Raw genomic sequence first — 16046 nt, forward strand, 5'->3', positions numbered from 1 at the left:
CATGACCAATAAACCCCACTACCATGATTAAGATTCTTTGTATTCTTTTATTTATACCTACTTATCCCTTAACTAAGAAAAGATGCCATAGTTACAGTGCAACCTACTAATTATAATTTACTCACCTATTCCCTATCCTTCACCCACTAAAGCCCTAAAAATATCCTTTTAACAGAAACCAGGCTTTGAATGAGGGGACCTACTGCCTTGCCCAATCTGTTTTTACCTCTGTCTTGTTCAGCAGTGATATCTGCTTGGCTCTGCTTTGGCCCTCTTATCATCACTAGTGAGCAAAATTTACATAATGTAACTTAGGTAGATTCCAGAGCCCTTATTATGCTGAAATTCCTGCTTGCATTTAGAAAAGCACCAAAACAAAGACTTTGAAATCCTCCAACCCTCTATTTTCTCCTTATGCCTAAACTTTGTTAACTTTGATGCAAATGCAATGTATATGTAAAACTTTGATATAAATTCAACATGTAAATGAGTGAGTATGGCTATGTTCCCATAAAACTTTATTTAAACTATGGCAGCTGGCCATAGTCTGCCATACATTTAAGCCATGAATCTCTAAAGCATTGTGTGATGACATACTTGTCCATTTGAGGAAGAAGTTAATACTTAAGAAGTTAAATAATTACTTTACATCATATACAATAGGAAATCATGTATCTATTAAGGGTTTAAACAATAAGAAAACTATAAAAATATTCTGAATGATACAAAGCATATTGACCACAAAAGAAGAGGGTGACAAATGTGCCTACATAAAATTTAAGATCAGAAAGCACACCATAAATAAAAAGACAAACTGGAAAAAAAGTTGCAATCTGTGTGACTAGCAATTGGTATTGTTTCAATACACCAGTAAGATAAATAACTCAAAAGAAAAGATAAAAGATACAAATTCACAAGAAAAGATATATAAAGTTCAGTAAACAAAAGATACTATTTTACCAATAGTGAAATCTCTATATTAAAAGAAATTTTTTTGCCTGCCAAATTTATAAATGTGAAGAATAATACTCATAGTACTCAGTATGTTGGGGAATGTGGGGAAATAAACAACTGGAGATGGTTATAATATCTCATATTTGTTTTATATGATTGTACAACATATTAAGCTACAACTGAGCAGCTAAAAACAGCAAACATTTATTATCTCACAGTTTCTGTGGGTGGCAAATCCAGGAGTGGTTTAGCTGAGATGGTTCTGCTCAGAGTTCTCATAAGGTTGTAGTCGAGCTGTGAGCCCCTGGACAATCTGCCACTGACCGCTACCATTGAGTGTTGGCAGGCCCCAGTTTCCTTCCTGCCTGTTGCCAGGGATTTCAAGTTCTCTCACCTGGACTCCCTGGGTGTCCTTACAATTTGCCAGCTGTTTTTCCCCTGAGCAAGTGATCTAAGAGATAGAGGATCTAGAACAGACACCATGATGTAGTCTGTAATCTAATGGCAAAAGTGACATATCATCACTTCTTCCACATGTTATTGGTCACACACACACTAATCCTGGTATATCGTATGGAAAGAAACTACACAACAGGGTGAACACCAGGGGCAGGGATCCTTTGGAACCATCTTGGGGGCTAACTACCACATGGCTGTATTGGTAGTGTATGCCTAGGGCCTTATTTCTCCATCTGCTGGGTTATACAGTTTTCTACATGGTTTCTGCTGTGACTGGAATACCCAGAATGGCTTTGTTCCCCTCAACGTTGGCACCTGGGGGTTGGCTGGGCATCTTTCACTCCATGTGGCTAACATGGGCTTCCTTACAGTATTGTAGTCTCAGGTTAGTCATACTTCTTTTATGGCAACTTGCTTCCCCCAGAACCAGCGTTACAGAAGATCTAGTTAGAAGCTGCAAAGGGTCTTATGACCTAGCCTCAAACTGTTTCCATTTTCTGCTGTCAAAACATATAATAGGACCAGCTTAGAATTCAAGAGGATGTTTACCAGGAGGTGAGACTTATTATGAAGGGCCATGTTTGGAACCTTTCCAGAAAGTTAAGCTTTACAGAGTTGATGCTGGCTTATTCTAAAGCTAAGTGAAGTAATATAAACGGACCTGATTCTGGATATACTTTGAAGATAAAATTAACAGGGTTTGCTATGGTCTAGATATATGTTATGTAGGAGAAATAGAGAGGTCAAAGATAAATCTGAGAATTTTGAGTCAAGCAATTTGAAAAATAGAGATGCCATTTACTCAGATGGAAAGGGCTGCAAGACAACAGGTTTGGAGAGGAAGATCAGGATTTGCTAAAATATTGGGCCTCTATATAACAGATTATAAATATGTAGCTATTAGGGGGGATCTACAAAGAGATCTATATGTAGTAAGGTAGAAATACTACCCAAGGTATTAATTACAAGGTACAATAAATAAGGTATAATTCTTGTTATGAAGAAATAAATACATATTTATTAATATGTGCATTATTCCACATAATTCTAACAATTTCTAACCTGTCTTTCTAGGTCAATGTTAAGAGTTTATATTTTATTCCATAGGCTGTGGGAACTTTTTCAAGGCTTTTGGTCAGTGGAATGCTATGATCATAATTATGCTTTGGGAAGATGAATTTAACAATATACAGAATGAAGGAACAGTGGGAAATCCAGGGACTGAAGTCTGTGAACACATACCAAGTTATATTTAAATACTTTGAAATAAGTCTACAGAGGTCAGAGACAATGTTGGGTTTTTTGTTTTTTTGTTTTGTTTTTTTGGGGTTTTTCCCCCCTAGCTTCTAACCTAGAGCAAGCGAAAAAAAAAGTGTGTGTGTGGGGGGGTGTTGATAAATGGTGAACTAATGAATACATATGTCATCAGCAGTTCATTGTTTGAGAAAAGGCTAGTCTAAATTAATAAAATTCCTAATTACATTTCCCCCCATTGCTTTTATTACATTCAGGAGGTAACAGAAAACAGTATAGCTTTTACACATGGTAGACCTATGGAGATCTGACTTTAGTTAACTAGTAGACTAAAATAATGTCAAATACTACTTACTGTCTTTGATGCTACATTTGACTTTTTTTTCTTTGAGAGTTTACAACAATTAGGGTTATTTTAAATTCATCTCCTATTTGCATACATTCTTTAAGGGCTCCATTTTCTTAATAAGAAGAGTCCTTTGAATGGTAATGAAAAGTTCTGATCATAGAGTATATATTGTTCAAAAGAGTTAAAACTGTCAGATAGAAATTTCAAGAAAGATTTTTCAGAAGATACTCTAAGTTGTCATTGGTCCAAAGACCATACTTCCCTTTTTCCCTAAAGAGAGATTTTGGGCTTAATTTCAAAAGATGACATAAACAAAGATAAAAGACAAGTGACCCGCCCCCCCAAAAAAAAGACATTTTAAAGTAATTAATGATAAACTTTTTAAGGAAAAGTTTTTGTCCCTTTGGATTTTTGTTTGGGTCAAATTATTTTTCCCCCAAACTGCAAACTGCTTCAGTACCCATAGCCTGTGGCATAAAGAGTAGGCAATGGTTTCAAGGCAACAGTTTGCACTGGCATGGGGCAGGCACTATGAGAGGCCCAGGGAACTTTTTTTTTTTTTTAATGTAAATATCAAATGTATTTGGCTTGCAATTTCCAATGGAAGGACAAAAATTTATCGTTGTCGAGTTCATGATTATATTTGTCATTGGTTTTAGTAAATTGCAAGATATTTGCTAAAAATGTCTTGTTTATTTCAGGGGCTACACTAAGTATGAGACCAGCCCCCATTCCAATAGAGGACCCAGAGTGGAGACAAACACCTCCCCCAGTCTCTGCCACATCTGGCACCTTCCGACTACGACGAGGGAGTCGATTTACCTGGAGAAAGGAGTGCCTGGCTGTAATGGAAAGGTACATGTGTCCTTTCCCATGAGCAATCTCCCAACCTTAGGAAAGAGAGAAACCTTAGATAGATTTGGGACAGTTTCATTTCAGACAAGTAATTTGGGATCTAGGTTCTATCTCTAAATGTATTTTGGAATATTATAAATGTATATTATTGAAATAAGATGATCTTACCAATGAGAAGTCATAAAACTGGACTTAGCATCTGTGAATATAACTTAATAGTGTTCTCAGTAATTTCAGAAACTTTAGAAGAATTTTTTAATTTAAATCTTTATATTGTATTTTAGAAACACTCTTCAAAGTCTTATTTTCATCAAAAATATTGAATACTTACATAAGAGTCCACTAAAATTTTACTTCTTTCAATCAGGAGTGTGGCTTAAATAAGCTTAGTCCCAAGGGTTCAAAATACGTGTTTTTTACTTTGATTTGGTAATTTATCTTTTGACTCTAGTACCAGTATCTGATCCATAGTAAGTACTCAGTATGTTTTAGACTGGAATTAGGCCTTAGCTTCAGTTTTCCTATCTGAAATGGTATAAATTAATTAAATATGATTATTAAATGTTCAGTATATTTAGGGTGATCCTGTAGTAGAATTACCCTTTTAGTCTCCTACCTGTAAGTAATGTGTATGGAATTTTGTTTCAATGAAGAGTTTTATATTCAATAAGGTAATGTTTTCTGTTAGAAAAGTATTTACTTCCTAAGATTAAATATAGAGAAAAAGAATATATTAGGCAAGGGTAAAAACAATTGGATTTTCATATTGAGATTTCTCAATAATTTAAATAATGGAAAAGAATGGAATTGAATGTTTAAAACTGGGTTTAACTTCTAAGGTAACATAAAATACATATTTACATTGAACCAGTTTCACTTTTTTCCCCAGTTATCTAATCTGACTTGTCGAATGGCAAACTGGAAAGAACATTTGACTTTTAGAGTCAAAGACTGAAACCCTGGTTTGGCTTTGGCATTTAACCAGCTATGCAACTTTGTCCAGGTCACAAACTCTGAGCAGTAACTTCATCATCTATAAAATGAAGTTTTTCAGTAGCCACTGGTGAACCATATGTCATCCGGGACTTTTGCCATCTCTCTTTCTGCCTCTTTTCTGATTATCTCCCAGCTCATTAGACATCACTACCTGAAGTAGACAGAGATTGAAAATGTGAAAGTTGAGGCCTGGGTTTTTGTTCTTGTGATTTGGTTGAAATTAAAAAGTTTGCTTAAAGAGACTGTAGATTATTCATTGATGTTATATGTTGCTTTCCTTAGTTTCTTTATTGTAAGTTCTAGTAGAAGCCATTCATTGAATAATGAATCCTTATATGCTTGAGCAGTTAAAGTAGAAGAGTAAGACTTTTTTGTTCCAGAGCCCTGACATTTAAAATCTGCTTTATTTTTCTCTTTTAGAAACTGTGATTGTTTCAGAAAATTTCTTCAGAACTTACTATATAACAGAAATGAATTTAAATAATATCAATCTTAAATTATTTGCAGCATTATCTATTTTCCACCCAGGTACAAAACAAGCTTTGGTTGTAAGCTCTGATTTTGCTACTGATTCTGCCATTTAATTTTTTCATGACGATACCAATATACATTTATCATATAATGTCAGTATGAGATCAGATTAATGTTAAAATTGATAATATTAATAATGAAAGGTGATATTCCTAATACATTTTCAAAATTTAACCTCGTTTCCAAAGCAACCAAACTGCCCACAGAATCACACTGATCAAATATCAGTTACAAAGATATTGAGGCTGCCGGTGACTCTTGATCTTGGCTCCAGTCTTGATCTCAGGGTTTTGAGTTCAAGCCCAGCCCCACATTGGGCTCCATGCTAGCCATGGAGCCCACTTTAAGAAGAAAAAAGATATGAGCACTTACCCTGTGTAAAACTCTCATTTAATCTTAATTTTCACCTTTTAACCTTCATTTTAATTAATAAATGCCTTTAATCCAGGAATTGGTTGTCTTTGGTTTTATTTTATCTTACGTGGCTCAACCAGTAAGAAAGTATGTAGTTTATTCCAGTAGTTGCAAAAATGCAAAAGCCTCTCAGAGTATTTTAATAGCAGTAGATCATGGTATGATTTCATTCTGTGAAAGTGGAACTTTTTATTTTCTAACATGGAATATAAAATTCTCTGGCAATGCATGATGTTTTTCAGTATACTGAATTGGTGGATAAATACACATGCATAGACTATAAAGCCAGCAAACTCATAGGCTTACTCAAATATATTAGTATAAGTCAAAAATCATTCATTCTTCATACCATACACCAAACAAGTTTTGAATGAATCAAAAAAAGTGAATCCATATAAAATAGTAGAAGAAAATACAGGTCCCCTGGAAATGGTAAAATTTTTCCTAACTAGAACTCAAAATCCAAAATATGGGAAAGGATTGATAAATTTGATTATTTACATTAAAAAAAAAGCTTTGGGGAGAAAAATATCTACAAACAAGGTAAAAATAAAAAAGAAAAAGAAAAATTGGAAAAAGTATTTGCTTCATATTATTATCTGTGATATATAAACAACTTTTAAAAGAGAAGACCACCAACTCTGTAGAAACTAGATACCTGCAGAAAAACAAATGCAGATGCCTCTTAAACATATGAAAGAATGTTCAGTTTAATTCATAGTAAGAGAAACTCATATTAAAATTATACTGAGACACTATTCTTCTCCTATCACATTGATTGAGCTGTAGGGAAATGGCCACTCTCATACATGGCTTGTGGGAATGCAAAGTGTAACAACTTCCATGGACAGGATTTTGATAGTATTGGGGGACAGTTACCCACGGGTTTGCCCTTTGTCTCAGCATTCTCACTTCTAGAAAATGATCCCAGAGATAAACTGACAGAAGTGTAAGTACAGCATCCCTGTTTGCAATAATATCAAAATATTGAGTACAACCTGTGTGTCTATCAGTAGTGGACTAGGTGAATAAATTACAGTGAATTATACGTTGAATGCCCAGGCTCAAATAATAGAGTGCTACACAGCAGCAAAGGGAATGAGTTTTCCTTTCTACAGAATGAAAATCATACTGTGTCCTTCTGTACTATCACTATGAAATATTTTGTAAGGCTTTTTCACATTTTTCTATCCATCAGAATGAATACTTTTTATATACAGTGATCTTCAGAATATAATGTTAAAAAAAGTAGTGTCAGTTGTATATAGTAGGCTATCATTTATGTGTTTCCTTATTTGTTTTAAGATGAAGGAGTACACCATAAAATAAATAAAATGGTTACCAATAGAAGAGAAAAAAACACAGATTGGAGGGAACAAGAATAGAAGCTCAACTCATCTAAATATACCATGTTTTCACATTGTAACCATATAGATATTTTATGTAATTATAGAACAAGATTACTTTGAAATGGGGGGAAGGTGACCCCTAAAAAAAACTAAAAGGAAACAAAAGTATGACCTAAACATTCATGAACTGTGTTGAATAACTTTATAACACAGTATTTTGACTGTGCGTCTTGGTGGGATACAGCTTAGGAATAAAAAGAACTACAAAAAAATCTTACCTTGCTTTTACTAATGTTGGTAATATTGATAATGTTATTCAGGTACTATTTTTATTTGTGTAGATACAGATATAGGCAAGACAATCATAGTGTTATTAGGAATCAAGTTTTTCAGTGTAGAACATATAAACATAAAATAATTAAGTAAATCACTATAATCTTTTTTTTTTAATTTTTTATTTTTTATAAACATGTATTTTTATCCCCAGGGGTACAGGTCTGTGAATCAGCACTCACCAAAGCACATACCCTCCCCAATGTCCATAACTCCACCCCCCCCTCCCAACCCACCTCCCCCCAGCAACCCTCAGTTTGTTTTGTAAGATTAAGAGTCACTTATGGTTTGTCTCCCTCCCAATCCCATCTTGTTTCACTATAATCTTTTGTATGTGTGTGCATACAGAAATTTATCTTGTTTGTATTTTTTAATAACAGCCTTATTGAGATACAGTTCACCTAATTAAAATGTACTACTCAGTGCTTTTTAGTGTACTTACAATTATGCTACTATTACCACAATCACTTTTAGAATATTCTCTTCACCCCCCAAAAAACTCTTGTACCCAGTAGCAGTCCCTCCTTTCTCCCCCATCCTCCCCAACCCTACATAACCATTAATCTGCTTTCCCTGTATATAGATTTGGCCAGTCTGGACATTTCATATGAATGGAATCAAACAAACCTGGCTGTTTTTGACTCACTTCTTTCACTTAGTATAATGTTATCAGGGTTCATCCATGTTGTAGGTCATTTCAGTATTCTGTTTCTTTTTGTTGCCAAAGAACAGTCCATTCTATAGATATGCCATATTTTATTCATTCATTTCATTTATTATGATTTCATTCATTTATTCACTCATAATTTATTTAGTCATCAATTGTTGGACATTTGGGGTTGTTTCCACTTTTTATCTATTATTGGTAATGCTGCCATCAATGAAATTTGTGTACTAAGCGGAATTGCTGGGTCATATGGTGACTGTGTTCAACCTTTTCAGAAACTGCCAGACAATTTCCAAAGCATATATACCATTTTACATTCCATTGAGCACCATATGATGGTTCCAGTTTCTCACCAGCATTTGTTTTGCTGTCTTACTGGTTCTAATCTTCCTAGTATGTGAACAAGTAGATTTTCACTGTGATTGTTGTTTGTATTTCTCTAACCAGTGATGATGAATATCTTTTCATATGCTTATTGGCTATTTCTGTTTCATCTTTGGAGAAATGTCTATTCAGATCATTTGCTCATTTTTTAAATTGGGTGGTCTTTATATTCATTTGTAAGTATTCTTTATATGTTCTAGATAGGGGTTCCTTATAAGATACATGGTTTCAAATACTTTTTTTGGTACCTTGACATTTTATTTATTGAATTTTTAAAATTTAAATTCAGGGGGCGCTTGGGTGGCTCAGTGGGTTAAGCCTCTGTCTTGGGCTCAGGTCATGATCTCAGGGTTCTTGGATCAAGCCCCACATCAGACTCTCTGCTCAGCAGGGAGCCTGCTTCCCCCTCTTTCTCTGCCTGCCTCTCTGCCTACTTGTGATCTCTCTCTCTCTCTCTGTTAAATAAAAAAATAAAATCTTTTAAAAAATTAAATTCAGTTATTAATATGTAATGCATTACTAGTTTTGGAGGTAGAGGTCTGTGATTCGTCAGTCTTACATAATACCCAGTGCTCATCACATCACGTGCCCTCCTTAATGTCTATCACCCAGTTACCCCATCCTCCTACTACTCCCCCCCTCCAGCAGCCCTCAGTTTGTTTCCTGTGATTCGGAGTCTCTTAGGCTTTGTCTTCCTCTCTGATTTCATCTTGCTTTATTTTTTTCCTCTCTTTTCCTATGAACCTCTATTTTGTTTCTTAAATTCCACATATAAATGAGATCATATGGTAATTGTCTTCCTCTGATTGACTTATTTTGTTTAGCATAATACCCTCTAGTTCCATCCACATCATTGCAAATGGCAAGATTTCATTTTTTAATGGCTGACTAATATTCCATTATTTATATAGACCACGTCTTCTTTTATCCATTCATCTAATGATGACATCTGGGCTATTGTGGACATTGCTGCTATAAATGTTGGGGTGCAAGTGCCCCTTCAGATCACTACATTTTTATCTTTGGGGTAAATACCTACCAGTGCCATTGCTGGGTCATAGGGTAGCTCTATTTTCAACTTTTTGAGGAACTGCCACATTGTTTTCCAAGGGGCTGTACCACCTTGCATTCCAACCAACAGTATAAAAGGATTCCCCTTTCTCTGCATCCTCACCAATCTGTCATCTCCTGACTTGTTAATTTTAGTCATTCTGACTGTTGTGATGAAGTAGTATCTCATTGTGGTTTTGATTTGTATTTCCTTGATGCCATGTGATGTAGAGCATAATTTCATGTGTCTGTCGGCCATTTGAATATCTTCTGTGGAGAAAAGTCTGTTCATATCTTCTGCCCATTTCTTGATTGGATTATTTGTTCTTTGGGTGTTGAATTTGATAAATTCTTTATAGATTTTTGGTACTACCCCTCTATCTGATATGTAATTTGCAAATATCTTCTCCCATTCTGTTGTCTTTTGGTTTTGTTGACTGTTTTCTTTGCTGTGCAAAAACTTCTTATCTTGATGAAATCCCAATAGTTCAGTTGTGCCTTTGTTTCCCTTGCCTTTGGAGATGTGTCTAGCAAGAAGTTGCTGCAGTTGAGGTCACAGAGGTTGGTACCTGTGTTCTCTTCTAGGATTTAGTTACTAGGTATTAGTTCTTCTTTTAATATTTGGTTAAATTCCCCCTGGAAAGCCACCCAGTCCTGGACTTTTTATTTTTGCGGAGGTTTTTGATTATTGCTTCAACTTCTTGCTGGTTATGGGTCTGTTCAGGTTTTCTGTTTCTTCCTGTTTCAGTTTTGGTAGTTTAAATGACTCTAGAAATGCATCCATTTCTTCCAGATTGTCCAGTTTGTTGGTATAGAGTTGCTCATGATGTGTTCTTATAATTGTTTGTATTTTTTCATTTTGGTTTTGATCTTTCCTCTTTCATTCATGATTTTATTTATTTGAGCCCTTTTCTTTTCTTTTTGATAATTCTGGCCAGGGATTTATCAATTTTATTAATTCTTTCAAAGGACCAGCTCCTGGTTTTGTTGATCCCATGTACTGTTCTTTTGATTTCGATTTCATTGATTTCTGTTCTAATCATTACTAATTCTCTACTCCTGCTGAGTTTAGCTTTATTTGCTGTTTTTCTCCAGCTCCTTTAGGTATAACGTGAGTTAGGTTGTATATTTGAGAATCTTCCTGTTTCTTAAGAAAGGCTTGTATTGCTGTATACTAACCACGTCCCAAAGGTTTTGAACAGTTGTGTTTTCATTTTCATTCGTTTCCATAAACAAATTTATTTATATATTTATTTGACAGAAAGAGAGAAAGCAAGCACAAGCAGGGAGAGTGGCAGATAAAGGGAGAGGGAGAAGCAGGCTCCTCACTGAGCAGGGAACCCAATGCAGGGTTCGATCCCAGGACCCTGAGATCATGACCTGAGCTGAAGGTAGATGCTTAAGCTACTGAGCCACCCAGGTGCCCCCGTTTCCATGAATTTTTTAAAATTTTCTTTGATTTCCTGGTTGACTCATTCATTCTTTAGTAGGATATTCTTTAGCTGCCATGTTTTTTAGTTCTTTCCAAATTTCCTCTTGTGATTGAGTTCAAGTTTCAAAGCATTGTGGTCTAAAAATATGCAGGAAATGATTCCAGTCTTTTGGTTCCATTTGAGACCTGATTTGTGACTCAGTATGTAGTCTATTCTGGAGAATTTTCGAAGTGCACTGGAGAAGAATGTGTATTCTGTTACTTTAGGAAGAAATGCTCTGAATATACCTGTGAAGTCCATCTGGTCTAGTGTGTCATTCAAAGCCCTTGTTTCCTTGTAGATCTTCTGTGTAGATGATTTGTCCATTGTAGTGAGTGGGGTGTTAAGTCCCCTACTATTACTGTATTATTATCGATGTGTTTCTTTAATTTTGTTATTAATTGGTTTATATAATTGGCTGCTCCCATGTTAGGGGCATAAATATTTATAATTATTAGATCTTCTTGTTAGATAGACCATTAATTGTGATATAGTATCTTTCTCTTATTACAGTCTTTGGATTAAAATTTAATTTGTCTGATATAAGGATTGCCACCCCAACTTTCTTTTGATGTCCATTAGCATGATACATGGTTTTCCATCCCCTCACTTTCAATCTGGAGGTATCTTTTGTCTAAAATGAGTCTCTTGCAGACAACGTAGTCTGATGCACATGGTTTCCAAATATTTTCTCCCATTCTGTGGATAGACTTTTCATATTCTCAGTGATGACCTTTGGAGCATGCAAGCTTTTAATTTTCATGAAGTGCAGTTTATTTTCTCATCTGCTTCTTGTACATTTATTATCTTATTTAAGAAAGTTGTGCCTAAATCAAAGCACGGGATTTACTTTTGTGTTTTTTTCCCAAGCATTTTATACTTTTAACTCTTACATTTAGGTCTTTGATCCATTAGAGATAATTTTTGCATATTATGTGAGGTAGGGACCCTACATCATTCTTTTGCATGTGGTTATCCAGTTGTCCCATACTGTTGAAAGAACTCTTCTTTTCCCAGTGATTACTCTTGGCACCCTTGTCAAAAATCAGTGACTGTAAATTTGAGGGTACTCTTCAGTTCTCTTCTGTTCCATTGATCTATATTTCACACTGTTATAATTACTGTTTTACGATAGTAAATTTTGAAATCTGGATATAAGAATTTTCCACTTTCTTCTTTTTGAGGATTATTTCAGGTATTCTGGATCCTTTGTATTTTCATATTAATTTTAGGATCAGCTTGTCAACTTCTGCTGAGAAGCCAGCCATAATTTTGGTGGGAAATCCTAAAATCTTGAATGTGAATTAGAAATAATAATGTGAATTTGTTGTAGTTTCTCCTGAAAAAAAAAAGGAGGGGTGTACTTTCCATCTTTACTTACTCAAAAAGCCCATAGACAATGATCAGCCTAAATGAGGAGGCCTGGGGCCCAGACTGTGGTCATAGGTACCATTAACACTCCGTGGATTGATTCTAGACTTGGAACAAGAAATGTACATCATAAGACCAAGAACTTGTTAAAGCAAGAAGGCCATTATAGATAGGTGAGTGATATCAAAAGGACTCAGGAGCTAACTTGAAGAGGCTCCCCTTATCCAAAGATGGAAATAATTTGAACGTTAGTAGTAACACCAGTGGTAATAGATTGAAACCCAGCAAACTCATTAAAAATCCATATGTGATAAAGATACTAAAAAAAATTATTGGTCACACCTAAAGAATGTTAGAGACTAAATGTTAGAGACCAACTAAATTTCAAAATGGTAAAAGGAAAGAACTGAGCCTTTAATTGTGTTTTGTGTATGGACTTTATCACTAATGAACAAAAAAGGCTTTCTTTAATGAAGGATGTCCAACTAATAAATGAAAAAGGAATAATATAATTACAGTGTCATCATTTTGTAAACTCCTAATGAAATAATAGATCTGACAATGATCATGAATAGCTGTTAACAAAGACAACCAGGCAATATGTACCTCTTGGAGGATGTAAATACCACCACCCACGTAGAGTGTTTTTCTAACAAAATTGAAGCTGAAACAAATCAAGCCTCTATGTCCAGCTCCAGGTGTGTAGGAGATATGGAACAAAGTTCTGTTAATTGATACTATGGGTAATTCAGATCAACAAAGTTCATGATGTGAGAGACCCTAAGAACATAATAACTAAGTCTCTTCAAGTTTTTTTAATACATTAACTAGTTGAGGAAATTTGAACACTGTATAAATGGTGATTCTTGTTTCAGTTATGATAATGGTTGCTTTTATGTAATTGGTGGTACATCTATAAAAATTTAGAGTTCTTGTCTTTTAGAAAAATATAATATGAAATGATACGTTATTTTTCATTTACTTCAATGTAACACAAAGTGGAAAGGCAAAGGCAAGGGTGTGGATAAAACAAAGAATGTATCTATAAGTTGATGGTTTCTGTAGCCTGGTAATGTTTATTTGGGAGTTCATGATACAGTTTTCTCTACTGTCATATATATATATGTATCATATATATATACACTGGTGTGTGTGTGTGTTAAGGATCTAAATCTTAGATCAAACTTCATGGAATTATGAGAAATGAAAAGTCTTCATTATCACAAAAACTAAACTACACAGTGTTATCTAATAATAGCATTTTCTTTAGTAAATGAGTGTGACTACAATGTGATCATGAACGTAAATAATTCCTGCAGTCTTGAGTTTACAATCAGGTTAGAGACACAGACATTAATCAGATAATCACAAAAATCAAGGTAAAACTGTAATAGTAATATATGTTTGAAAGGAAAGGTCACCATGGTGTGACATCTTATAATATGGGATGTGGTAAGAGTTGCTTAGGTATAAGGAAAGAGCAAATATTGCAGGTAGAGAGAAGAGTTGTAATCAAATAGAACTGCACGGTCTGATATGGTGGCGATGAGTATCTATTTAAATTTAAATTACTTAAAATGAAATAAAATTTAAAATTCAGTTCCTCAGTCACACTAGCACATTTTAAGTGTCCAGTAGTCATATATGGCTGCTGATTATAGTTTTAGACAGTATTTCTATCACAGAAAATTTTATATGGAATATTTATCATTGTAGAAAATTTTTTTAGACAGCTCTGATACAGAACAACTGTATCTCATCCCCAATTGAAAAAATAATGGTTATGTTTGCCCCATAATGATTTGCTTTTGTTTTTCTTTTTACTCAAAGTCATAAGGCAAAGAGAAATATAAATTAAAAACCAAACATTAAGTCCACTGAAATATCTTAGAAAGTTTTCTATATGACGGTTATAGAAACAGATAAATATTTCACTAGTTCCCATATGGTTATTTTACTTCTGCATCCTTTCCCACATCTCACCCTGCTTTTCAGAGTATATGATTTAACAATTTATTATTTATAATGATTGGATTTTTTCTTTATTAGCATTCATTTACTCACTCATTCATTCATTCATTCATTTACCTGTTTATCAAATGTATTTTTACACACTGCATTTGGTGGCTGTGTCTTTTGGGTCTCTTAGTTTGTAATGGTTTCTCACACACATGCACACATTTTGTTCATGCTGTTTATTTAACCCACTGAGCCACCCAGGTGCCCCAATGCTGTTTATTTGTTAAAGACACTAAAGCAGGTCCCTGGGTGGCTCAGTTGGTTAAGCGACTACCTTCAGCTCAGGTCATGATCCTGGAGTCCTGGGATTGAGTCCCACCACATCAGGCTCCCTGCTCAGCAGGGTCTCTGCTTCTCCCTCTGACCATCTCCCATCTCATGCTTTCTCTCTCTCTCTTTCATTCTCTCTCTCTCACATAAATAAATAAAATCTTAAAAAAAAAATACTAAGGCATTTGTCATATTGAATTTCCCACAGTTTAAGTTTGGCCAGTTACATCCTCATATGTGTCTCTTAACGTGACCTCATATTTTCTGTAGATTGGTAGTTAGATCTACAGTCCTCATTAGATTCTAATTTAGCTCTTTTGGCACATAACTGCTACTTTGTTCTTCACAGTACATCATATAAGGATGCACATTATGTCTGCTTGTCCCATTTTTAGTAACTATAAGATTAATCATGGGATTCAGTGCTGTCATCTTGATCCACTTATTAGAAAGTTCCCCATTTAGTGAATAGTTTGAGGGCAGTGATTCTTAACTTTAGCTGATCACCTGGGAGCTTTTAAAAATATCAGTGAGACATTACCCTTGACCAACTGGGACATATAGATAGATAAAGGTATATTTGAAAAGTTCCCAAGTGATTTTAAAGTACAGCCAAGATTGAAAACCATTGTTTTGTCATCCACTGATGATTTTTTTCCTAGTCACTTTTTGGTTTTGTAACAGTTGTATTCCAATTTTTTTCATTTCTTCTGCATTAATTAGCTGAATTCCTCCCTAAAGAAGAACTTTCCCTCATCAACTCTTTAGTTACCCTGAAATAGAGTCCCTCACAAACGTGGGGGGAGCACTACTGTATAAGCAATTATAGAACTGAGGAGTAAATGCTGTTATAAGGATGAGTACTTGAGTGTGTGGGTCCATGAGATGCAAACAACAGAGGAAGGAGTAAGAGTTTAACAAAATGATGACAATCTGGCTGCGTTTTGATGGATGATAGAAGTTCACTAATTAGAGAATCAGAGAAAGAATATTCTAGATTATCATGAAGTTCTCCATGGCGGGGCATAGGGTTTTTCATTAAGAGCATCTCTACTTGATTATGCAAGACTTAGTCATACTATGCATGCTATAATTAAGTAAGTACCGTGCTTAATTATCCCACAGCTTTGGTGTTCAGGCTTTTTCATAAAGGAGATTGTACCTGATCAGATTGGTCCATTAGGTAATATTAGTAGGAATATGGAAGATAGGCAAGAAATCAGCCAATCAAATATATATTTAAACACATATACCAGATGCCTAGAGCCAAGGGAAAATAAATTTAAAATAATTATAAACTGTAGTATCTGCCTTCATAT

At 34.7% G+C, this 16046-nt stretch overlaps 1 protein-coding gene across 11 annotated transcripts in view; it reads left to right on the top strand.

Moving 5' to 3' along the window:
* HMBOX1 (homeobox containing 1) overlaps nt 1–16046 on the top strand; it is a 198937-nt gene that overhangs the window by 139510 nt on the left and 43381 nt on the right. For all 11 annotated transcript variants that reach the window (XM_059176907.1, XM_059176931.1, XM_059176975.1 and 8 more), the window contains exon 6: nt 3718–3871. In XM_059176907.1, the coding sequence (XP_059032890.1) occupies nt 3718–3871 (154 nt within the window). The remainder of the gene's footprint in view (nt 1–3717; nt 3872–16046) is intronic.

Source organism: Mustela lutreola, chromosome 1 (assembly GCF_030435805.1).
Source record: "Mustela lutreola isolate mMusLut2 chromosome 1, mMusLut2.pri, whole genome shotgun sequence".
In the NCBI taxonomy this organism is placed as follows: domain Eukaryota; kingdom Metazoa; phylum Chordata; class Mammalia; order Carnivora; family Mustelidae; genus Mustela; species Mustela lutreola.